This window comes from Homarus americanus, unplaced genomic scaffold, assembly GCF_018991925.1.
Source record: "Homarus americanus isolate GMGI-L3 unplaced genomic scaffold, GMGI_Hamer_2.0 scaffold11628, whole genome shotgun sequence".
In the NCBI taxonomy this organism is placed as follows: Eukaryota; Metazoa; Arthropoda; class Malacostraca; order Decapoda; family Nephropidae; genus Homarus; species Homarus americanus.
In genome coordinates, this window is record NW_024754732.1 from 1,276,547 (window position 1) to 1,303,330 (window position 26,784).

At 39.0% G+C, this 26,784-nt stretch overlaps 1 protein-coding gene across 1 annotated transcript; it reads left to right on the top strand.

Moving 5' to 3' along the window:
• Window positions 1-26,548, top strand: LOC121856099 (sodium/calcium exchanger 1-like). The gene is made up of 6 exons (XM_042351416.1): window positions 1-140; window positions 6,130-6,229; window positions 11,363-11,485; window positions 18,881-19,039; window positions 22,020-22,191; window positions 23,746-26,548. Exons 2-6 carry the CDS (start codon window positions 6,133-6,135, stop codon window positions 23,954-23,956), a joined length of 762 nt encoding a protein of 253 aa, XP_042207350.1. The 5' UTR covers window positions 1-140; window positions 6,130-6,132; the 3' UTR covers window positions 23,957-26,548.
• The last annotated feature ends 236 nt before the right edge of the window (window positions 26,549-26,784 follow it).

Sequence of the window (26,784 nt, forward strand, 5' to 3'; positions counted from 1 at the left end):
ACGACGACGATTTAGGCTTCGAGTTTGCCAACAAGGAATCAGAACTGACTGAAGATGAGAAGATCGCACTCCTGGGCAAACCTAAGCTCGGCGCAGCTACCCGCACCCAGATAAGAGTCAAGGAAAACAAGGAATACAGGGTTAGTATAGCATAATATTGTTTCCCTATTATGAATTTAGTATTTATTTTATCTTAATGCGTAATCACTCTCATTAGGTGTTTCTATTAAGAATTGAGATACGGATCAGATGAGGAATGACAAGTATTACTACAGGTGGGATAAATTACTTGATCACGAGAGAGAGAGAGAGAGAGAGAGAGAGAGAGAGAGAGAGAGAGAGAGAGAATTACACAGGAATTATTTAGTACGATAGGATTTTTGTGACTTTAGACAAATTGGCATAAGCTACTACATGCAGGAAACAAAATTCTTCTCTCTGTAGTGAAAGAACTGAGCTAAGACTATGACAGAAGCTTTATATTGATAAGAAAAGACCTTCCAAACTGGTTTTACTCTGGATGACTTCTGTGATATTATGACGCTGAAAAATCTCCTCAATTCAGATGGTTGTATTATCACCCTAAGTCACTCAAACGTCTTCACACCTTATAAGCGATTAATAGTATCATTTGCCACAAAAGCCTTCCCAAGAGTGACTATCAGGTCCTTAATGTAGAGTTTCCGTCAACAGGCAAGAGTCGTCACCTAGCCTTCCCAAGAGTGACTATCAGGTCCTTAATGTAGAGTTTCCGTCAACAGGCAAGAGTCGTCACCTAGCCTTCCCAAGAGTGACTATCAGGTCCTTAATGTAGAGTTTCCGTCAACAGGCTAGAGTCGTCACCTACTTGTTATAATCTTTTAATCTTTTTGCAGTTCAGTAACTCCCCCTCAACGCGTAGGTCAAGAGACTTGAAACTATACGACTTCCTCCTCTTCTTCCTCCTTACATGCATGTCAGAAAAAAGTCTCATTAAGCCAAGTTAACTGCTACAGTACATACACATTACTCCCGGCTGCTAACAATGAGCATGTCACTCAGTCATCTTAGTTTCGTACTTGACCTATTTCAATCCACAGTGCACAAACCACTCGCCTTTCTAACGTACATAACACACACTCATTTACTGTGCACAACACACACTCATTTACTGTGCACAACACACACTCATTTACTGTGCACAACACACACTCATTTACTGTGCACAACACACTCTTTCATCTACAGTGCACAACACACTCTCACCAACAGTACACAACACACTCTCACCTACAGTACACAACACACTCTCACCTACAGTACACAACACACTCTCACCTACAGTGCACAACAAACTCACGTCTACCTAAACATCCCTTCAGATATTTTTAATTCACTAAGGCAAACATAGTAGTTCTTCCTATGATCCCTAAGCTTCCCTCTACCACCTGGCCCACTGTAAATGCCTGACCAACACTCAACCTTTACCTCCTATTATTTCCTTAACCTGTAAAGCTTCGTACTCTATCGATCACCATCCCGCCAAATAACAGTTGTGCCATACTCAAACGATCTAGTCCTCTATAATATTCACACATTCTTTTACCTAACACTAACATACAGTATAGCAAGACTCAGACATTAACAACTGGCCTATAAGCTACTGATATCTATGTACTTATATATTCCTCATCCATGTTTATCCGATCTTAATCCTCTTTTGTGATGTCTTTTTCTCTATTGAATTGTATCTAATCGTCTATCGCCGAGAATTGAGTCTACTTGTTCTTTTGTTTATTTTTATTGTATCATCTATCTTTAGTAATTCTCTCAAACGTTCCCTCCAATTCTCCCTATAAACTTCTTCATCTGTCATTAACATTTTTTTATCTAAATTACCCCCTCTATTGACTTATTCCTCACTTCTCTTTTTTATTATCTTCTTTCACTTATCGATCAAGTTTCTTTATTTTTCACTTCACAGTCTCGTATGTTTTATTCTTGATCTTCCATCTTTCACTAACTGCAGGCAAACCTAAACAGTTCTTTTCATACTTTTCCCTCGTTTTTGTTTCATTTCTTATGTTTTCCGTCACCATGTTGTTCCATACCCCGTCTTACACTCTGCCACACCACCAAGGTAGCAGCCTCCAGGATCCTATTCACTAGTGTGTCTCAACAACGCTTCAACTTCATATATTCCAAAGTCTTCATTGTTAAGTTTCTCAATCAACTTCTTCTGGAAAACACGCATCATAATCTCATCCTTTAACTTTTCAATTTCCTCTTTTCCTTGCATTGTCTTCTATGTTTGTTTGTTTTTTTGGTTTTTAATTTAACTGAACACTAATTCTATCTTGCATACAACAATAGATTTTTTTTTATTCCCCTACAAGGTCTTGCTTCAATCAGGACATCTGTCAGTGATGGGAACTTTATTTGTACAAAGTCAAACATATCTCATTCGTCCTGGTCGTCTCGTGGTGAACCAAACCTCAACCGTTCACCTCCCATTATAAAATTATCACTTTCATTTATTCTCATGTCATTCGTTTCTAATATATATTTCCAGAGAATTCTTTTTAGAAACACTCAACATGTAAGTTCCGTACAGTGTGATGCTCTGCTCCCCCACTCACACCTCCCACCCAGTTTTTCCCCCGGTGGTCACAGACAATTCACCACCCACACTCCTCCAAGGCTCTGCTCTTATTTTCTATGGATACAATACTCGGGGAAGAATTCCTCAGACCCAGTTTAATCACCTATGACACACAGGGTACACATGGAATTTATTCTTTGGGCCAAAACCTCAAAAAGATTTGTTTGAGTAAAGTAGTTAGCAAGTACGCTCCTTTGTTTAGTGTCCGATCCTCCAGTTGCTCAGCAGACTCCACAGTATCCAGAGAAAAGTAATGATGTGAACATAAACATGATGTAGGTGAATACAATTTTAACTGTCCAGTGTTTTTTGGGGAGCTGTGTTTGTTTATTTGTATATATATATGTGCTTGTATATGGTTCTGTATATATTAATATATTCACATTGTGTATGTTGATGTCCAAAATTTGGCATCTAGCCGCCTTGGCAGGACGCTAGTCCATAGATTGGCTGATCCTCCACTCTGGTCGGGAATCGAACCCATGACCAATAGCTTGCGTGGAAACAGCTCTGCCAACCGAACTACGAAGCCACACACACACACACACACACACACACACACACACACATATATATATATATATATATATATATATATATATATATATATATATATATATATATATATATATATATATATATATATATATATATATATATATATATACAGTATATATATATTTCTTTTTCTTTTTCTTTTTTTTTGTAGATTATACACTCACTGGTGTACTTGCTGCTTCTGTCCTTATCATGAAGGAATTTTCATGAACCATGAAAACATGAGACCTGCAGCTGACAAGTTCTTAAATTGATACAAAACACATTAATCATTTTATGTCATTGCATGATGCAAGAACACAGCCACAGTCCCCACGCTAACACAGTTTCTTGCTGGAGACAAATGATAATAGCTTTTTTAGAGAAAATTTTTTATTTCAATAAATAGTTTGTCAGTTTTACTCCCTCTTTTACCATATAACATCTGAATGGCATGGTTTTAAACTCAACAAAACAGACAACCCAAAATGTATACCAGTTAACTTAAAGATGCACCTCATGATAGTATCCCTTCTGCTCACTTCTGACGTACTTAATTTTCCTTTGAATATAGGTTGACCAAAAAGTTACATTCTTTCGACATTTTGGCATATACAGCTTAGTGTTTCAGTTACCACAAAGGTTACCTTACACTCCCTCATTAACCACGTGCCATCACCCTTTGCACCAAACATTCTTAAAATCACTATTTTTGTGGCCAATGTTTATCCCTTCAATTTTCACCGCATTGCAGAAATTGGTGGACAACATGGTCAATGAGTTTCTGTCCCTTGAGGAGAACCCGGTAACATTTTGATACAGTGTACTGTAGAGACAGCTGCCCGTGGCGCACGGCCAACTCTGCTTTCTGAGAGCTCATTTGGTTTATAAGATACAGGTAATCTAAGAAAATGAATGCTTATATGGCAGCAAAATTTGTGGAAATGTAAGCCTGCAGTTGTTGAATAGACCCACTGACTGACTTTTGCATACTGCTATGAGGATATCAAAATGGGTTTACGGATGGAAACTATTGGTACCGAGATGAGAACATGTTCACAAGATGACGACGGAGACCTTCGTCCAGTGTGGCTGATTCATAGGTAACAAGTTAACAGTTGGAAGATGTTATGTAAATAGTTAACAAATATAGCTCACAATATTTAACTGCTCATGACTACTACAACTACTATCTTAGTAAAAGCGATAAAAGACTCGGCTGTTGCACCGCAGTGATACATCACAGCATTAACATCAGCGAGTAGTCATTATCCAGTCTGATTGAGAAATAAATGAGCGAACATTGTCATCAACAAATAAACCAAAATTGGTATTACTAACCATCATTTCTGGACTAAGAGACACACACAACGTCCGTGAACTGGGATTAAAATATATTATAAATATTAAAAGAAAAAAATGTATATACAGTACATCATATTCTGATGCTTTTCTGTTAATAATTCAAATTAAATTTACTTTGCTCCAATTTTTACAAGTGAGATATGGTAGATTGTTGTTTTACTTCTCTTCTCCTCTGTAAAGAACATCCACGGTGCCTCATTCGGTGTATATACTGTATACAGTATACTGTGTATTGGATATGGCAGAATTTCTCATTGATGTTCCAATTAGATTGTGGTGCCGGCTGGCTGGGTGAGCACCCACACTGAGTCATTGTCATCAACAGATCAATGATGTTATCAAAATATAATAAGATAAAAAAGCTGCAGTGGGCATCGTTTAGGTTTCATTATTCAGGTGGACATTTGTGGAGGCCGAGGAGGTCACGGCTTAACAAGTGACCACATTAAAGAAACAACATCCTGAGAGTGAGGGTGAAGCAGGCTTATTAATGTAACCCCTCATACAGGTGAGTCTAAAACCAACCAACTTAACTAACTTTGGTTAGTTACAATAAATTTTGTTGAAATAAGAACACTAACGGTAAATACTTAATTCTTATTAGTGTTGCAGTGAAGAAATTACTTTTGTCGTTAAGGTAAAGTCCCTAAGTGTAAACGCATGTGTGACTCAGCCTTAACGATTCTGTGGGAGAGCAATTTGCTTGAAATTGAAACATAAACGTTATATATATATATATATATATATATATATATATATATATATATATATATATATATATATATATATATATATATATATATATATATATTAGTTTTTGTAGAGTTAATATTTATATGTCTATTATGGCCATCAACAAAATAATTCTTTCAAGAATTAAAATTAGAAAATATAATTATCTGTGAGATGTTAATGGACAGAACACATTACGAAGAATAAAGCACCACTCTTGTTTCCTTCACTAAAGAAACTAATAGAGCTTTGCCATTGTATGCAATCCCTTAAACGCAGAGTAGTAGCAGCTCTCCCATGGGTGTTCCAGACAACACTATGATACCAAATGAGCTCTCATGTATCCGCTTATGTTGCTTCATGGCAGACAGTATTGGTGGCCTTAGACGAGTCTTGTTCATATAGTTTTTCACCTGTTTTGTCTCTTGTACATCATCTCCAAAGGCAACCCTGGATTGCTTTATTTTACATTTTGGCAGATCACAGGTAGATTGATAGCTACTGGGTCTGTAAAACAATTGACAAATTTCATAAATGCAACTCCGCTTCCCAAAAGAAGTACATTTATGTGACCCTCATCGGCCTTCTCTCCATAGTTCAGTACTTGGACCCTGACTGGTCGTACACACGCCGCTTGGCTTCCCTTGTAAGTGACTCAGTAGGCAAGATGCTAAGGAATCTCTTTGTTTCAAACACCATAAAGCCAACCTGAACTTACTTTGTCTCCTCATTTGTGATTGTCACTGAGATGATGGCTAAAAGTCACTAACATGACTAGATGTAAATCTCTCCACAAGCACCGTGTGCCAGACGCAGCACAGGAGCAGCAGTAATCAGGTGTCCTCTCCCTGCAGAACATGGTTGACAAGCTGGTGAAGAAGGCCAACGCCTCCATGCTCGTCGGCTCCTCCTCCTGGAGGGAGCAGTTCGCCGAGGCTATCACAGTCCAGGCTGGTGAGTTGTTGTCTGTTTTGATAGCGTTCATTATATCTCTGCAGCTGATGTCTTTTTCCAGGATGATAAGAGAGCCACTTTTCCAGCTGTATTAATTATTTCTTCTCAACTAACATGAGATGCAGTTTCAGAATGTTTATGACCTAATGCCTCATGAGTATAATAATAATCACTGCTTATTACTTAGTGTGATTCTTCATGTTTATCAAGTTTGAAGTATTAAACTCTTAAGTAGTAAATTAAACATGATTTATTAAAGATGAGTGATCAGCACAAATTGAGAACTTTATCATCACCACAGCATTCAGCTACTTGGTAAATTATAATATTGATATATCAGGAATTCATATATAGTATTACATATTCTGGTACATATATACCACATACATAAAACAGTCGGTATTGTGCGGTAGCCAGAAGACTAGGTTGGCAATTCCTTACGCTTGAAGTCAGAGTCTTGGAGATAACTGGAGTTTTAAATCCTCCTGTATATCTTGAAACATATCCTCTGGTCTCTGCTACCTCCCGGCCTCAGGAGGCCTCTCAGTCTCTGTTGGCATCTCAGCCTCTGTTGGCCTCTCAGTCTCTGTTGGCCTCTCAGCCTCTGGTGACCTCTCATCCCAAATTATGACTGTTCACATACCGCTGTTCAGTATCACTGGGGACATGTACACAGTAATACAAGATAATTATTTATTGAAAAATAAATATATGCGAATTAATACAATGATAGTCATTTGTGGATGGGGCTTAAGATAAATAAATTTGGAAATGTTCCTTTTTTCCTGATCTATTATATGGAGCATGAATGAGCATGAAGAGTAATGATAAAAAAATTAATGAAAATATAAAATTCTATTAAACCAATTATAAGTCTCGGACACAAGGCTTATTATCCACTTTTAACTTCACAAAGCAGCCATCTCAAATTACATTCAAATTTCCATACGTGATAGTTGAAGATCTTGCGCCTTGAAACTACCTGTATATTAGTAATCAAAATAGATTCAGGAAAAAATGTCACAAGAAACACACTTATGACGTACGCAAAAGATCATCAGCTGAGGCAGTAAGGAAGACCTGGTTAACTCACTTTATTGTCCAGACGACGACACACAGTCAAGATGGCTTACTGTACCTCAGAAACAATACTGTACACTGCAGAGAGGCTACTGTACAGTTTATATATGATGGGTGTACACTGTATGATGGGTGTACACTGTATGATGGGTGTACACTGTATGATGGGTGTACACTATATGATGGGTGTACACTGTATGATGGGTGTACACTATATGATGGGTGTACACTATATGATGGGTGTACACTATATGATGGGTGTACACTGTATGATGGGTGTACACTGTATGATGGGTGTACACTGTATGATGGGTGTACTCTATATGATGGGTGTACACTATATGATGGGTGTACACTGTATGATGATGGGTGTACACTATATGATGGGTGTACACTATACGATGGGTGTACATTGTATGATGGGTGTACACTGTATGATGGGTGTACACTATACGATGGGTGTACACTATATGATGGGTGTACACTATATGATGGGTGTACACTATATGATGGGTGTACACTATATGATGGGTGTACACTATATGATGGGTGTACACTATATGATGGGTGTACACTATACGATGGGTGTACACTATACGATGGGCTTACACCTGGTGGGTGTACACTAGAGCTGACAGTAAAGGCCCCACGGGTAAATGGTGTTCCCAAGATGTTCCATTACTGCTGCCCGTCACCCTGCTGGAACACACACACACACACACACACACACAGCACATCACATATGACAACAAAGACACGGTATCAAAATTTGTTGTTCATAAATTTAATAATTATAATTGCATGTACCTGAATGACCATAGAGTAGTTCACCAAAAAAAATTTCATATTAGTTCACTTAGGAGGTAAAATTGATAATACAATATGAATTGGTATAATAATTAAATATGCACTCAGTAGGTAGAGTAAGGGATTGTTCCAAAGGTTTGGTATCCATCTTGATTGGAGGACTGGGCTCTCTCCTTGTACCTACATTATCCCTTGTAAACTGATGTTGGAACAGCCTGCCCGGCCACCACCCTGCTTCAATGCGGGATATTTCTTGCATGTTTAAATAAATTATATGTATATAAAGTATATATGTGTGTGTGTGTGTGGCTGTTTAATAGGTAATAAGTCTCATGAAGTATAAACAAAAAAGAAGATAATGGGTGATGTTTAGTTTCTTCGTTTCTATCTCAGTGGACACATTCCACCGCTGAGCCAACCCTAGTTAAATTGTCCTTTTATAGCGTGTTGGACACTCTTATAAGGGTGTTACTAAGTACTTGGTCGGATTCAAAGTGGTAACCTCTCCTGAGGATGTACAGAGGCCCAGCAAAACTTAATAGCCGAAGGTCAGATTGTTATCGGAAACTCCCGGCAAAATATCGAGAGTTCGTATACGATAACAACATACTGTCGGGCTTTATTAAAATATCATTGACGAACTGAGGTTACAAGTGATGACCTATCTCCTGCCAGCACCCGACGTGGCTGCCTCTCACTTTATTTTCTCTTTCTTCATTCTAAAATATTTCTTGGAGTCCGCTATTTTGAGTCTAACTTTATAACACCCTGGTGGTGTACTGAACACTGTCAGGGCGGGTCAAGCTGGGGGAGTAGCGCATTGAGGTGGAAGACGTGTGTTATGAAGACGTGTGAATAAGACATTACCCCTATTTTGTTCTTTTATTTCTATATCTTCAGCTTCATTCCTTATTAAATATAGCACATACATATATATGTATATACAAAGGTAAAATCTTGTCTAGAAGATAGTTTGAGTTGCTTCTAAGGAGTTATTGTGACTAATTTACAAAGCTAACTCTGCCATTCCTTCTCTACCACTTCTGCTATTGCTGGGCGTTGCTTCCAAATGGTAGGTGGAGCGGTGATGTGTGGTGTGGCAGCCTGTGCTCGTGCTTGTTGCCTTGTCCTGTGGATTGCACGCGTCACTACAACGTGCCGGCTGTATATCATCATTATTTTTTGCTTGCAGCCATCCATGAATCCTATCTTGGACTTATATATATATATATATATATATATATATATATATATATATATATATATATATATATATATATATATATATATATATATATATATATATATATATATATATAATATAGCGCCTATTTTATTAACCTTTTTTATATGTAACAGACGGTTCAACCTAAAGAATAATTATTTTCAGAAAATATTATTTGTGTGTGTGTGCTTAGGGTTGTAGCGCTTAATACGGTGTAAGAGTTTCAATAATTTTGCATGGTAGAATTGCGCTCATGTCATGTACTTTTTTCTTCATGCAACCATTTGCACAAACTTATGGTAGGTGAAATATGTCTATTGGACTTCATATTTTCTCTTAGGTTTGGTTAATGCCTGCTTATTATTTCAGTTCCATTACTGTAGTTTCCCTGTAAGTTACAGACATTAATCGCCTATGGTTCCCATTATTTCTGGAACTGAAAAGCTTCGTAGATTTTTTAGTCACTGTCCAAGTAATTTTGCTTAACATTAGAATAGTAGATTCTAACTGAATTACGTAGGAAGTAGATTAACCAATTTTTACCATAATGATTCTTATTACAGTGATATAAGTACACATTATTGTCACTGTAACCAGTTCTCAGTTACAGTTTGTCATACACAGAACACCTCCAGTCCCGCCCCTTAGTCCTGTCACCACCCTTATACACTGTTGTTGTGTTGAAAGTATTACACATTTAATTTTATCTGTACCATTGTTTGTAACTATACCTTGACAAGTAACTTTAATTGTTTACCTGTATTTTTCCCTGTACCTTTACCTTTAATTGTACCTGAAGTGATACCTGTACGATCATACCTGGGTGAATTATTAGGGTTTTTTTTTCTATTTTGCTTCCTCTGTTTATATTGTATCCCTGTTGCACCAATGTTAAGATTCACTACATTCCTATAGCCTCATCGTGAGTCTTCCTCGGAGTGACTATATAACATTTAAAGTCATATCAGTTTTAACATCTCTAACTATTGCAACTGAAGATTATTTTTGTTTACTGTTTATACTTTACTTTCCGGTATATTATTGGTTTATATTGTATTTCATTATTTTTATCATATGCAAATTTATTCAGTAATTCTCTTATGTTTATGGTATATTACATTCAAAAGTTGGATTGATTTAATATTGATCATTTTCTTCCGCTGTTGGTTACTTGCATTAATCTATTTCAACCAAAGATCATTTATAAGAGACTGACACTACACAAGAGATTTCACCCAATATGTGTTTTATAAGTATCCCTTGTATGTATTATTTACCCCCTTTTTTCCCTCTATGTATTCCCTTATCAGGTATATTACTCCTTTTTACTCCACCAGTGTAAGTCTCAGTCCTGAACCATGTCCAGTCACCCCCTCCCCTCCTGCTTGATGGACCACTGTTATTATTTACTTCATTGTATTATTGGTCCAAGAATAGAAACTTTACCCCTTATTCATTTATGTCCCTTCAACATCTTTGTTTATTCTTCCAAAAAAAACCTAAAGGTAATTTTAAGTAGAATTTTCAAAATATTTTCAAAAGAAATTCCGTTTTCTACATCAATAGACGTAATTTTAACATATAATTCTGTATAGATATTTTATATAATTCTTCTGGAAACTGGGACAGTAATCTACATAATGATTTACCTCAAATAATCTCATCTTGAATACAATCTCAAGGAAAAGTACCAGATGAAATTAGTTCAAAGTTTTAGCATTCAAAATTTATATAAATAGTTAATGGATATACTCATATTAATATAACATTCAACAAATCCCTTTACTCTATCTTATAACGTCTTGAGGACCTGCGTTACTAGTCAAGAAGGACGAGAATATTAGGAAGATTTTGGGCAATATGGCTGTAGTTTTAGGGCGTGTGACATCCCTAAAACAACTACTTATCTGCCAGTAACTTCAGCCCGTTGTAAATGTTCACTCTGTAAAACAAGTAATTATGTGACCCATATTGATGTATCCCTTCCCGTATGTATATTATAGCTATTATCACTCCTGCAGGCGAAGAAGGGGACGATGAAGATGAAGAAGGAGGCGAGGAGAAGTTGCCCTCCTGCATGGATTACGTGATGCACTTTATCACAGTGTTCTGGAAGGTGCTGTTTGCCTTTGTTCCACCCACTGGTAAGGTCCATTGTTGCTCATCAGAGTTGAATAAAATCATATTTCAAATGTCATATAAGAATTTGAATTTTACTTTTCTGAAGAGTGAATTAAGAGTTCTTATTAAATTAAAGTGTACAATATTGGAACGTCACAGTTTTCATAATCTAACATCGTTAAGAAAAGTTTTACTTGTTTTCCTGCATATTTTAACGTAGTTGTTATTATATTGTACACATTTTATAGCTAAAGTGATGTGATATTCTTTTCTTTGTCAGGAATAATAATTACCTTTGATTTATATGTGTGTGTGTGAGTATGTGTGTCATTGTCGTCATCAACAGTGCACATCATATATTCAGTATTTAACACTTTTATACTCAACTTGTGCTGATTCACAACCAAATGTCAGCTCAGAGTGACTCCAGTAAACATCCGCCAGACCTTATTTATTTGGAACCCGTGAACCCTGATGTTGGTGGATGGCTCACGTGAAGACCAGCCACTTCACCCATGAAAGTCATCGTCCTATTAAAGTAAATGGAAGTGAGAGATCAGGGCTACCACGGAAGGCTCAGGGGTGACTAGATGCGAAGCCGAGCAGCTATTGCGCGACCCTCTCCTAATTTAACTGACCCGGCCACAGATCAGGTTTACAATACCAACCTCTCTCAAGCCGACAACTTCATTAGATCAGGACGTGTCTGTCTGTTGATTGCACATTTATTTGGAGGATAAGTTTATACTTTGCACTGAGATTGTTAAGCCGAGTTGTTTTGCTGCCAGTGTTGCATATATATTGTAACAGTGGACTTTTTTGTTTTTACTTTCTTTTGCTTCGTATTACAATAACAGTTTTACAAGGGAGCAGTTGTTTAACACGTCTCCTTACAGATTTATGTCCATGAGCGGTTGTCATTGCTCCTAGTTCAGATTTTTTTGGAGTTCTACTTGAGCTGTATCAAGTCTGTCTCGGATGTGTGGGGTTTCCTATTTTATAGTAGGTCGTGTGATAGTCACCCAAGCTCTCTTCCAATTGTGTTCGGGAGGTTCTTGTACAGTAGACCCCTGGGCGCCTTCTACCAATGACTTGTTCCTGAGCAAAAGGAGCGTGTTAGTGCCTCTCTTGTGTACGCGAGAGGTAAGATTTAGGGAACGAATTTTTGGTTTTAATGATAATACGTCTACTGTAGCGTGCATAAAGAGTCGAGGCTCCTTATGTCCTTTCCCTTGAGAGAAATCTTGAGGGAAGATTTTCTTCTCATGTCAGACCTCTTCTGTTCAACTGTTGCCACGCACATTAGCGGGACACTGATGTCAGGAGAGAAGTTTTGTTTGGGACTCTAGGATAAGATGATAACATCCGAATGGACATTGCATCTAGACTTACCTAAATTATGTTCCCGGAAGTTCTCCTTTAGGGGCCTTAGTTATCATAATGATTGGTCGCCAACTCTCAGATACTTCAATGACCTGTAGCTCAGGAGTCTTCTGCTGGAGTAAGCGACTGGGACAACTGGGAACAGACTGGTCTTCAATAAAGCCTATGCAGCCAATTGTAGAACGTCCTGTGTTCCAAACAAGTAGACTTTGGTGTACCAGCACATGAGTCACTCCTCACTGACTTGGTTATAAGATAAACCTTTGTCATCAAGTTCCCAAATGTTTTATATTTCACCAATACCGTGTGTAATAACTTGAAATATTCACATTTGGAATATTTTTACTTATATATTTTTTTTTTAATTAGTACAAAGTTATTATTTTTCAGATTCTTGCATTGGATAATATTATTAGTTCCAAAATAGAAAGTTAGAAGATAGTCATTAACCCTCTGAACTGCTGCTCACTCTAACCGGTTTTATTTTTCTAGACACACTGGCATTTTATTTTGGATTTTATTAATATAGAAAATGTTGGAGTAGTAATATAATTGATGCATAACAATGTTGTTTTATTCTGAGTGTCTTGTTAGATACAGAGAGCTGGTGACAGAGCGAGAATTATCGAATAAGAAAGAGAGCAAAGAAAGTGAGAGAGAAAGAAAGAAAAAATGAGCGAGAGAGAGTAGTAGTTGTAGTATAGTAGGAGTAGGAATAGTCGTAGTAAATGCTATAAAGATACACCCATGTTATGATCAATTTATTGTAACTCTAAACTAACCGAATAGTAACTAGAGCGAGAGTATATTCTCCGTGTCACAAATGTCCATGCAAGTAATCAGTAGTATCGTGACAATAATAAACTTAGGTTCTATACAAAAATAACCAAACTGAAATATAAATCACATGCTTGTACAGATGTAGAATAGAAAACCCAAAACCAAAGATCCGTATTTGCTAATGTGTCGCTAACTGTATGAAAACTGCATCCTGCATTAATTGTTCCTTTCTTTCGTCGACGACCAAAATCGCTTCCTCTTTCAAAGTCTTACACAATCAATTATTTCCTCCTCATTCTATAATCCTCAATCCTACTCTATTTTAATATACATTAGAAATATAATTATGTACCGTATATAAATAGTAGGGCTAAGGCAACAGGTGAAGAAGCTGATAAATCTCTATTACTGTCAATTCGGTGACCACATCGTCCAGTTTCAGAATTATGCAGTTTTACAAGTCTCAGGTAACAAGTGTTTGCAAGAAAGGTTAACTCGTATTATATTGCTATGTGTATACTTTACCCTTAGACTACAAATTTACTGTAATTCTTAATACCTGTTGTGTATAGTATAGAATGTAACACTCGTGAACAGTGATTAAAACCATACCTGTTGAGCCACTTTAATATATCAAGAAGAGTAACACCCCCTTAAGAGTGTTACTATAACCGGGTAATGGTCGACGAAGTTGTCTGAAACGCCATTACGATAAAACAGCTACTCCATGTTGAGTTGCCTTGTTCCTTGAGCCTACTATTTATTCCCCCTTGAGGTTCCCTGCAGACGACCAGCATCACTCATGAGAGTACTGCTGTGGCATGGGAGGAGAGCTATTTTTCTCTCCCATGAAAAGTTACTTTCCTAGACACCAAGAACAGCTCCAAGTGACCTGCCACACTCTGTCTAAATCCTTGATATCCATCATAAACCTCCATTTCTTAATTGCCTTCACAGGTTATTAGTCTACTTCCATTACTTCTGCTTTTTCTGCCTCTTACCCAACTCCTATCATTGTACGACACACCAAGTACAAAAGGTCTGAAGCAAACTTCATTCTTTCATTTATTCTACTTTAAGAGCGCCATTGACAACTACCTCAATTAAGTACCATAAAAATGTGATGTCCTTAACTCTATGAGAAAGGATCTATTTTTTTTATTACATCTGAAATTGTCCTGTTCAATATTACCCGATGTTGTGAAAAGGTAGTGTTCACAAACTAGCGCTCTCTCATGTGCTTCACGTCGGATTGAAATGTTTTTCTTTGTCTGTAATATTTTTATCAGATTCCCATACCTAAATGATAGTGTTTAGGGTAAGATTAAATTTTAATATAGTCTCTCAGAAATATATTTTGGGTTGTAGTTTTTAGTTTTAGACCCCTTTACCCAAAATATTTTTTGGTCATTCTTATTATAATTATCAGAACAAGTCTCTACGCTCAGAACTCCTTTGCCATATCGCGTGACTTACACTGATCTATATTATATCACCTGGGCAATATGATTAAGAGAATATAATGAAATGAAGGTATTTGCTTCAGCCTGGCACAGTCTTCCTCAACTCTCCTGGTAGCTCACCCGAGACTCGCTACCATGATGCCCTTATCTCTACTATTTTTCCAACAGATTATCTCTACGGCTGGCTCACTTTCTGGATCTCAATATCACTTATTGGTGTGGTTACTGCCTTTATTGGCGACTTTGCTTCTCATCTGGGTTGCACTATTGGGTTGAAGGATACAGTGACAGCTATCGCGATCGTTGCCTTAGGAACAAGTGTGCCAGGTAACATGCCTCAGCTGGTCACCTGGGAATCACTACTCACAAGTCCCTAGTGGTGTGGTGCAATATGAGCACAATGAACCAATCGACGCAGCGGTAGCATAACACCGATACTGAAACGGTTTGGATCCGCAACGCTTATTGGTGCATCCCCTGCTGCTTTGCACCATATCAGGAATGTGGGGACTCGCCATAATAGATTGGCTGCCTCGCGTTATATAACTTTGTGGTAATACTGTACTAGTTCGGGCATAGATCATCCTTCATCCATTGATATCATTTCGGGTCTTAAGAAAGTTGCCGCATAATCTACAGAAGCATTACTCCGCCGCTACTGTACATATTGTTTAGTTTATTGCCCCGAGTGGAAGGTATTGTAGAGCCTCACGTGGAGGTCAAGTTGAAGTTTACGGATCAAGACCAAATATCGAGGTCAGCCGACATAAATAAGAGCCAGTTGAAGCTGATGTTGACAACTCTTAAATACAGGCTTTGCAATTACTTACGACATTAATTAAAAACAGCTAAAATTAAATTTATAATTTACGCATCTAATGTAGTCGCCCAAAGAACAAATGATAGCTTAATGTAGACACTAGCAATTTCCTGGCAAACTTACAAAGACTGTCGCTTCTCTATGTTTACATGTGTTTGATACAAGCTCCATACAGGAAGAATTCATTATAGTTCCAGGTGGTGGGGAATTACTTTCAGTCCAAGCCATTTCAGCTCATTAAAAATTACTATGCATAAACTAAGAAAACAAAATTAAGAAATAAGCGACCAAATAGTAAACTGTTGCCTGTTAAATATCTTTGTTTCTGTTCTCTCTACCCCCAACTTACAGAATACTTCAAGGGATACCCCACCTTTTTAATCTCTATTATGGGAGTTGGACTTCTAACTGCCTTTATCGGTGACTTCGCCTCGCACTTTGGCTGTACTATTGGTCTGAAGGACTCAATCACTGCCATTGCCTTCGTGGCTCTTGGCACCAGTGTACCAGGTATGTTATGGCAGCAGGTACACCTGACCTGGTCGGGGCCACTGGCGACACTGATCACCACCATCCTCTCTGTGAGTACTGCTGGCTTCCTGTGGCGCTGTGGTACATTATTGCTGCTTCCTTAAACCAAATTTCACTGAAAACCATATGCCAAGGATTAGCACAGCAGTTCCCATACCAGAGGGAAGTTTTCGTGCCATTTGTGGTCCCAAGAGTTGGTCTGAATATGAGTGACAAGACCCAACTCGGCTTGAGAGTGGTCTTCCCGCGTCTGGAGATTGATAAACTTGAATACAACCCTTTGTACGGAGTTATTCCAATCGTGTGGTATATAGTGAATGATCTTTTATAACAACTACGTCCCTCGTGTTCTCCTGCGCTTCCCTGGCTAAATATTTGTCTTGATATTTTAACAGCATTTATAAAGGTGTTCGTTTACCTCATCCCTTCCCACTGCTTCATTGTGTCATTATACTTAGCCATCAAGAATGGCTTTTTTTCACCTCCTGTATATCATGACAACACTTCCATATGGAGATAACCAAAAGTTCGGTCCTTATCAGCCCCGACTACTGACTGTTGGGTTTGTTTAGTCAAGGTCATTATTCGTATTTTAGGTTAGGTTAGGTCAGGAAAGGTTAGGTTAAGTTAGGTTAGGTTCCTCAGTCGTAGTCGATCATGACAAATGTTTGAACAGTCATCTAGAGACAACCATTAGTGATATCCCATCAGTGTTTATAGTATACAGTATTGTCATTAGTTGTCCATAAACAAACAAAAAAGCTTCATCATCAATACACAATTATTTCATACCACACCTGTCACTGTGTCGTTACCATTAACCTTTCATCTTGGTCATGGAACACCTTCATCTAGACATCCCTAGTAAGAACTCGAGTTTTCATCTCAATTATTCACTTATAACTATGGAAATATTGACTCTAGAAAAAATTAATCTTGTCTCCATCATTATTACACCACCATCACTCCACCATTACTACACCACCATCACTCCACCATTACTACATCACCATCACTCCACCATTACTACATCACCATCACTCCACCATTACTACATCACCATCACTCCACCATTACTACACCACCATCACTCCACCATTACTACATCACCGTCACTCCACCATTACTACATCACCATCACTCCACCATTACTACATCACCATCACTCCACCATTACTACACCACCATCACTCCACCATTACTACACCACCACCATCACTCCACCATTACTACACCACCATCACTCCACCATTACTACACCACCATCACTCCACCATTACTACACCACCGTCACTCCACCATTACCACACCACCATCACTCCACCATTAATACACCACCATCACTCCACCATTACTAAACCACCATCACTCCACCATTACTACACCACCATCACTCCACCATTACCACACCACCATCACTCCACCATTAATACACCACCATCACTCCACCATTACTAAACCACCATCACTCCACCATTACTACACCACCATCACTCCACCATTAGCTCATGTGTACATCACAGTCTTGCCATCTCATGTCACATACCGTAGCTACTTAAGTTTTCATGTGACAACAGTCTTAGCTATGCACCTCATCATGTGGTAACAGTGTCAAAACATTGTTTCTCAATGTAGTAAGTGTGTCAACATTCTGATCCTCTGTGTGGCGACAGTGTCATAAGCACATAGTTATCTGTACGGCGACGGTGTTAAAACTCCCTGGATTTATATGGTAACAATGTCGCTGACATAGAGGGTCGTATTTAGATCATGGAACTTTGCTCTGAACTTTGTACATAAGTGACGTAAGTCAATAAATCTGATCTGATCTCCTATCATTTTGATTTAGAACAAGAACTCGTAAGTATTTACCAATTCATATGTGGTGTATTCTGTAAAGAAAAATGTTTTACTTAAAGTAGTTTATGCTCATATTTGTTCTGTTAAAAAATTCATATTCTTTTAATTAAAGAGATTCGCCAGCATCAGTGTATCAAACAATGCACTAACTCTATAAACTGCAAACTTTCATTAAGTTTAGCTTGTGTATTTGCTTCGCCTAATTTCAGTCAAGCTGGTATCTAATTAAAATTGTATCTAGAGAATAGTTCCTTGAGTTTAGTTAGTAGCGTATTAACACAGTCTGCCCAGGTAACAATGAAGCAGGACTCGAGTAGCTATAAACCATAGTGAATAACTTATCTGAAATGTTTTGACTACACTGCTCTAAAAAAATGTTCATGTTAGGACTAACCTGTATCTGTCAGGCGCTACTGACTGCATCCTTGCTTTTGTCTTCATTAGAAGTTCCTGTGATGTCTCGCTTTTACCAGCTTTTAGACTTTATTACTTACTTAAACTGCTCTAGTGTGACTGATGATCTAATCAAACTCGACAGTACTAAGTATTCAGCCTAATTTTATATCCTTTATCGAATTCAGACGTGTTGATGGGCTACCCGACTTTCGTTGTGAGCATATTTGCCATTGGTGTGGTCACGGCAGTTATAGGTGACACGGCCTCTCACGTGGGCTGCACCATAGGACTTAAGGACACGGTTACTGCTATTGGCTTTGTAGCGCTGGGCACGAGTGTTCCAGGTAACGTGAAAGTAGATTCAGGAAGAAGCTCTTCCAGTCATGGTTTCCGAGAGGAATGTTTCCACTTGTCAGTTATTACAGGAAATTTCTATTTTGTGCCAAGTCATCTCTAATCTAAAATTACTTACAATGAGATTGTCCAAATTATATCCTCCGGAAACATGACATTTATTGAATAGAATAACCAGTAGTGAAATTACCAAATGTAGGATATTAAATGATGCTGTGGTTATGACAACCTACATCACACTCGTAGGTTTCTGTTCGACCGTAGATAATGGTATGGTATTTTAACTAAATTTACATTATACGTTCAAGGACCATCGACGAGGAAATGATAATGGCTACCCTCTTTAGATAATGTAGTTGCGTGTGAATTAAAAACCTGATTGGACAACATTTGATGATAAAGTTGTATTTATTACGTCACATTTATTATCTCATACCTAATTCAGTCTTCTCACCATTCTCTTCTATGCCCTAGAATTACTGACTTTTACTTAGCATCATATTACCATAAATATTCCAGCAATTGTGTATATCATATTGCTTTCATATACACCGCGTGATTTCATTATAATCAAGTGCATGACATAAACAATAAATATGTGTGTGTGTGTGTGTGTGTGTGTGTGTGTGTGTGTGTTGGTGTGAGTGTGTGTACTTGCCTATACTGCATGATCTGAGAGTGAGTAAATAATGCGTATTATTTTTACAAGCTGCTTTTTCAGTGAAGCGCTGCTGTTACAATTGTTTGGATTTCGTGTGGAGTGTGCACCCATATTTAATGCAGCAGCTGGGAGTCTCCTTGTTGATTCCTTATTTTCATTGTGTTTGAAAATGTGTTTCCTGCTTCCACATCTCCTTCTTACATGTTCTTGCCCTCTAACGCTGATCTTCTTAATCACCTCTCCGGTATAAAGCCTTTGGCGGTGGGTACCCCTGCTTCATCATATCAATAACGGTGGTGGGCTTCCTGACAGCCTTGATAGGTGACGTATCAAGTCACGTAGGCTGCACCATCTACCTCAAAGACTCAGTCACCGCCACCACCTTTGTTGCTCTTGGGACCTCCATGCCAGGTACTCCGACAGCCACCAGGAATCATCGTCTCTCTGCTTCTCTGCCAACACTTAGCGTACCAGCATCTTCTTATTATAGAGTCAATGTTTAAATCATTAATATACAGTACATCCCAAATCATCCACTTGTTTTCTGGATTTTGAACGATCCTTATTTACTTCTCAGAGATTGAGTATTGTAAAATGTTGTATTAGGATAGAGGTATGTAAATACGAGTTCTGGCATTCCGTTTGTAAGCCGTAGTTGCCGTGTTGCATTCTCCCTCAGGACAAAATACAAGAACAATATTTTGGTTGGGAAATACACTAACCCCTTCACCATGAGTACCGTCAACCCGTCAGTCTGTCTGGTACTGAGGTCACGCTGTATTACCATTATTTTTGCCTGTATTTCAGCGGATCATATTTATTATTGTATTTACCCCGACGTTGAGCTTAAGTCTTGTATTTCCTAATCTTATGACCACCTATTCCTATTAATTTATACCCTCAACAGGTGCTCCTTTTCGCCCAGTGTTTACCTTCACCACCACCACCACTACTACTAATATTAACCTTCTTTGTTCTGAGCCTAGTATTGCTAATAGAATATAATGTGAATGGTTCTGTGTTCCATCACAAGAATATCTCCTTGACACCAACTTCAATTATCATTATGAACGTGATGATATTTTCGTCTTTGACATTTTTGTGATAAGTATAGCACCACCCACATCGTTACTTACCTACCAACTCCTGTTACCTCCAACACTCCTTTCCATGCCAATTTAATCTCCTGCTAACATCACCCCATACAGACCGGCAAGGTGGATGGTCGTGTTTTGTAATCTCTATAGCAGGGATTGGATTTTTGACTGCAATAATGGGCGATGTGGCCAGTCATTTCGGTTGTACTATCAGCCTTAGAGACACAGTCACGGCCATATCCATTGTGGCCCTCGGAACTAGTGTGCCAGGTAACCGACCAACCCACCCTTTGTGGCAGGGAGTGGCCCTCATATACTTGGTAACAGAGCAGGTGCCACCCTTCACACTCCGCCTCTTAAGCTTCATGTTAAACTAGAATATAAGATAAACAACTTTATATTCCTGCAGTGATAACAGTTTTTTGTTGACATTAAATAATATCAATATGTACTGTATATAGTAAACATCAGAACCATTGCCTGTGATCTATGTCATCTCTTGGAATTATTACTGGCCAAGACTAAGAGCTTGCAGTACATTATGTGTTCAGTCTTGTCAAGGTAGTATATATCCTACCTCTCTCAAGATACAGTTCTCGAGGTAATGCCATACAGTAGAGGATCAAGGTTCACAAAAAAGACTAGAAGCTTCTCTGGGTGCTTGCTAGTGTACTGTATGTACCAATTACCAACTACATAGTTACAAAACATCATTGTGAAGAAGCTTTATATAGATAAATAAAGAGGAACAAGTTATGGGTCTGGGTCGCAGGATCTGAGATGCTCCTCACCTTCTGTAAGTCGAGACAGACAGACAGACATAGTAAAGTCTGGCACCTGCACTGACCATGGCAACATCCCTCCACTCCTACAGCTTCCTCTTTCACTAACTGCATGCCATCCTTGACAGTGCTGAAGGCTTCTGTACTTTAATAGTATTTCTCGCACACCAAAGACATGTTGGTGCTTTCTTTCATAGATTCTAGATTCAAAAACAGTATCAACATCATTTATACAGGTAATGTAATAATCTAAAACCATATTTTCAATATCAGATGAATCACATATCAAACTCCATATCTAGTTCCAATAATTCAATTAAATCTCAGGAGAATTTCTTGCATATTGACCTAAAACATATGATAATTATAACAGACACCAGACTGATTAACAGTGGTCTACTTTCTAATGCGTGACTTCCCTTCCTCTTAGACACCTTCGCCTCTAAAGTGGCAGCCCAGCAGGATCCTTACGCTGACGCCTCAGTTGGTAACGTCACGGGCTCCAACGCCGTCAACGTCTTCCTGGGTATTGGTATTGCGTGGACCATGGCTGCCATCTTCCATAACGCCAAGGGCAACGACTTCAAGGTCCTGCCTGGCAAGTGAGTGTTTCTGAGGCCTGCATAATGAGAGACGACAATCATTGTACTTATACAGTCGACAAGGCATTCATGTTCCAACAACTTAGCTGGGTTGGGTGAACAGGAGTGCATATAAGGGAAAGGGAATATTTAGATAAAGCACATTGAGTCACCGTGACCAGATCTTAATGGAATAAAGAAGAAATTACAAGAAGTTGTGTAAGTAAGTAAGATGATTAGAATTGGAGAGGAGGCCACCGAATGATTAGACCCAGGTTATTTCACTTAGAGAATAGACACCCCAGCTTATTTCACCTAAAGAATAGACATCGCAGCTTATTTCACCCGAAAAAATACCCCAACCGAACCTAATCCCTTCAGGTAAGCGTTAGGGTCGTGGACTTTCAAATGAAACAAATTGGGGTGTCTAATCTCCAGGTAATCTCAGACAGCATATCGTAAGAGGCAGATGAGGTGGGCAGTATGGCCAAATATGAAGTACAGGATGATAAGGATGATAAACTTGAATATAAATAATAAGGAAGAAGACGTAAGCAAAGACGAATGAAGTGACTATCTGTGAAATCGATCTAGACAGTATCACAAGATACAAATAACACATGAAAAATAAGGTTTGAAGTATAAACTAACAATGACCTCAATAACAATAGGTTCAGAAAATAGATCCAACCAGAAGTATGCAAGGACGAATCTCGTAGCCAAGGTTTATGGCATAAATTAAAGGTGATAGAGTGTAGTTGGGTGGTAATGACTGGAGGCAGTAAGTTTAGGTGGATGGAAAAGTCGTGAGTGTAGATGGAAGGCGTAATTAGAGACAAGAGTGTATGTAAACAATGTACAGTTGGAGTCAAAAGTCCTGTCGCCTCTCCTGCTGCTCCACGAACAGCAAGATTCAAACAGTGAACCCAAAGCGGGAGACACTGGTGCATTATTCTGTCCACGGAGGCTTCGGGTTCACGAGTCTGAATCTTGGGGTTGGTGGAGCAGCAGGAGTGTTGACAGGACTTTTGACCCCGACTGTACTGTACATACAGGAAATGGGAGTAGTGTGTCAGTACAGGTATAGTGAGGAGGCAGAGTGGCCATAGATATTCGTGACAGTCAGAGTAAAATATAGTTATAGCTAAATTATACAAGAGAAGCACGTAGTTGGGGAGTGGATATTGTAGTCCGGGAGACTGATGAGCAGTACGACCAAAAGTTAGAGATCCAGAGGTCACAGTTATTAGCAGAGGAATTGATGATGCCAATTTGAGTAAAAACAAAAAAAGATAGGAGCATTCGTACATATGTAGTAGTATGTGTAAGACATGGTAGTGTTACCTGCAGTGTAGAAGGCAACCTTTTAAGTCAGTCTTGTCCTTTTAGGAGATAACGATTTGCTGTGTCATTCATTGTCACAGAGAATGTTCTGTGGTTCGTAATTTTAAGACTTTTATCATACTTACCACACACACACACACCTTCCTTTTATTGACTTGTACAAAGTCTTATTAAACTATAAAATCAGTTCTCTGGTAGAGTCGTTCACAAGCTCACTTTTGTTTCCCACAGCCTGGCGTTTTCTGTGACACTCTTCTGCGTGGAGGCTGTGGTGGCTATAGCCGTTATGATGATCAGGCGAAGCCCGAGGATTGGCGGCGAGCTGGGTGGTCCCAAAGTGTCCAAGATCCTCACCACCTCCTTCCTTGTCTTCCTGTGGATCTTCTACGTTCTCATGTCGACTCTCGAGGCATACAATCTCATCCCCTCTCTCTCATCATAAAAGACCTACTGAGACTCCAGGTTGTGGTTGTGCCGCGGTAACGGCGCGGCCCGCAAGCAGTCTGTGGTGGGCGTTGCGGCACCGCGCTGGGCCGCAGCCCCAAGCTTGGACCCTTATTTTCAAGTGAGGCAGCACGTGCCAGAGAGCCTTGCCTCTCACTGCCAGGCTGCCCTGACACCATCAACGTGTGAGTGACTGACTGACGTCGTCCACTACCACCATCAACACCTCCACCACTACCACCACCAAAATCACTCCCGGTCACCATCATCACGGCCCAGACCAGTCGTCACGTACCTGGGCCCGCGAGGGTGGGGGTTCCCTTTTCTTTACATACAGGACGCCTGGCATCTAGTAAGCGTGACGCACGAGCATTCCTCACATAGACGATGCTATACCTCTGTCTCATCTTTGCACAAACTTTACTTTTGGCATGGTGGTGCTCGTGTAACTGCGATGTTGACAACGTTTGTGGCCAACGGTGATGGCTGCGTCTTTAGCCCCAATGACGATCATCGACCATGTGGACATTTTGGAGGTTGCCGCGCCTGTGGCCATTTTCTGTTAAAGACGCGCCTGGCCACTTGTCCACACTTCCTGCAGGCTCGTCTACCACTCCACACCTCCCACAACACCGGCCTGCTCTTGCATATTTTGGAAGTCATACAACAAAATCCACCCTCATTCCTTGTATGTTTACTTTTAAGTGTTTTGTTTCTCCAGCACATGGATTCTGTTTTCGTGGTTGTGCTGTGTGCCACCATCACCATCTCATCCCTGCCACCGTGGTTGTACTGTGTGCCGCCGCCACCACCACCACCTCATCCCTGCCACCGTGGTTGTATTGTGTGCTACCATCACCTCAACCCTTCCATCATTGTTGTGGTGTGTGCCACCACCACCTCATCCCTACCACTGTGGTTGTGCTGTGTGCCACCACCACAACCCTATCCCTGCCACCATGGTTGTATTGTGTGCTACCATCACCTCATCCCTACCAACGTGGGTCCTTAGTCAGTTTCTAGTAAAGAATATATGGAGTACAATAAGGCTAGTCAATGGTTTGCCTAATTGATGTAGAATCAAAAGTCGGAATAGCTAAACCATTCAGATGAGTGCCTTCAATGTCGAGATATTTATAGAGAATTTATCATTTAGTATTGCTTTATCACACTGAATCTACTTTTATTCATTGGTTGGATGCCAAGACTTCAAGATATCCTAGCTAGATTCTATTCTTTTTTCTTTCTTTTTTAAGATAATTCTGTTGTGTCTCATTAGGAGTTGTTCCCGCCATTCATCCGTCATCACATTTGTTACTCATCATCCCTCATCATCAACCCGTGAGAGGCATGTTTTTTCCTTCATCAGTCTCTGTACCATGAAAGAGATGAACTTCATGTTCGTTGGGAGTGTTGACGTGTTTTTGTTCAATAGACATATTTTATAAATGTTACACTATTGTTAAGGGTTACAGTGGAAACATCAAAGTCATGGGTATAAATCTTTGGATTTTTTTTTTGTGGGTGAGAACTAGTTTTTACTTGAAAGAGTCTTGAAGTATGTGTACATAATTCAAATTTGCACTGTACATAGGTAGCTGTATAATACCTTCGTGATCAGCTGTAGTCAGTTTTATACGCGATAGCCAGGCTCTTTCAAATGTGTATAGAGTTGAAGAAACACACGTAGCCAACCCTGAATGATGAGAGTTATTGTTGAGGGAGCGTTGTAGCTTGGCTACACTTTCTCCGCCAGGTCCACTGCGCGGAAACACACACAACCCTCGCTAAACAAGGCTCTTTTGAGATTTGATTGCCATTGGCGGACTTCTAAAGCGGCTTAGCCACTTAAACTCAGGATCTACTATATTTATATTTTTTTTCCTGACTTCCGTATGTTTCTAAACACCTTTCTTACAAACGGTTATGCACGACTGAATATTTCTGAACTACACTAAGTAGCTGCCAAATGGATTTTAAACTAATGAGTTTTTTGCTCATGTGGAGATTAATTATTTATTTTGCAACACGAAGGATTATCTCTCCAGATTTCCTGTCGTATTCATATAGTAAAGGAATATTAGACCCTGGAATAAACCTTACGTGGTGCTCATAATAAAGAATCCAGCTCCATAATATTGATGACTTCCAGCCTTTTGGATGCCAACTACACGCGTGGGGACTTTAAATGTAGACGTTTCCCAGTTATTGGCAGCCGTGAAATATCTAAAATTTTCTCTTTTTAAATACCAGCCTTAGAAGGAGGGAAAATTATTAGTATTGAGTAGCAATAATATCATTATATCACACAAAAAAATTTAAATAAAATTTTAACACCGTAAGGTCAACAGATGTGTAGTCTTGTACACATTTCAGAGGATGGGATAGTTATAGGGGACCCTTATATCAAATGCTGTTAACTTCCCAGCGTTTTCTGTAGGCTGCCCTCATGGGCTCCTTTATCTCTCAAACCAAGACATTGTATTCTCATTTTTGTTGGATCTTCTGGAAACAAGTTTAAAAAAAATTGTCTCGTCTATGTATTCTCCTTGCGTTTTCTTAAAGTTAGCAATAAAAGAGTATAATAAAACCATGAGTTTCCTTGACTTTCCTTCGCTGGTGCCCATTCTGACTTCACAATAAACTAGTGTTCAGTGATACAACCCAAAGAACAAAATACTCACATATTAACTGATGCAAGTTTAATACAAACATAAACGCAGTCCATCGTTTTTGTTGGATGAAGAAAAAAATGTACATCAATAAACATGTTATGTTAAGGGTTGTGTTGTTGATTAAAGCCTGTAGTACGAGAGTGATTCAATA

Bases quoted from the DNA above. Each gene is read 5' to 3' on its own strand.
- LOC121856099 (XM_042351416.1), top strand. From the start codon at position 6,133: ATGGTTGACAAGCTGGTGAAGAAGGCCAACGCCTCCATGCTCGTCGGC. The intron at 11,486-18,880 runs GTAAGGTCCATT...TATCGAATTCAG, and splicing joins TGCCTTTGTTCCACCCACTG to ACGTGTTGATGGGCTACCCG. The intron at 22,192-23,745 runs GTGAGTGTTTCT...TGTTTCCCACAG, and splicing joins TTCAAGGTCCTGCCTGGCAA to CCTGGCGTTTTCTGTGACAC.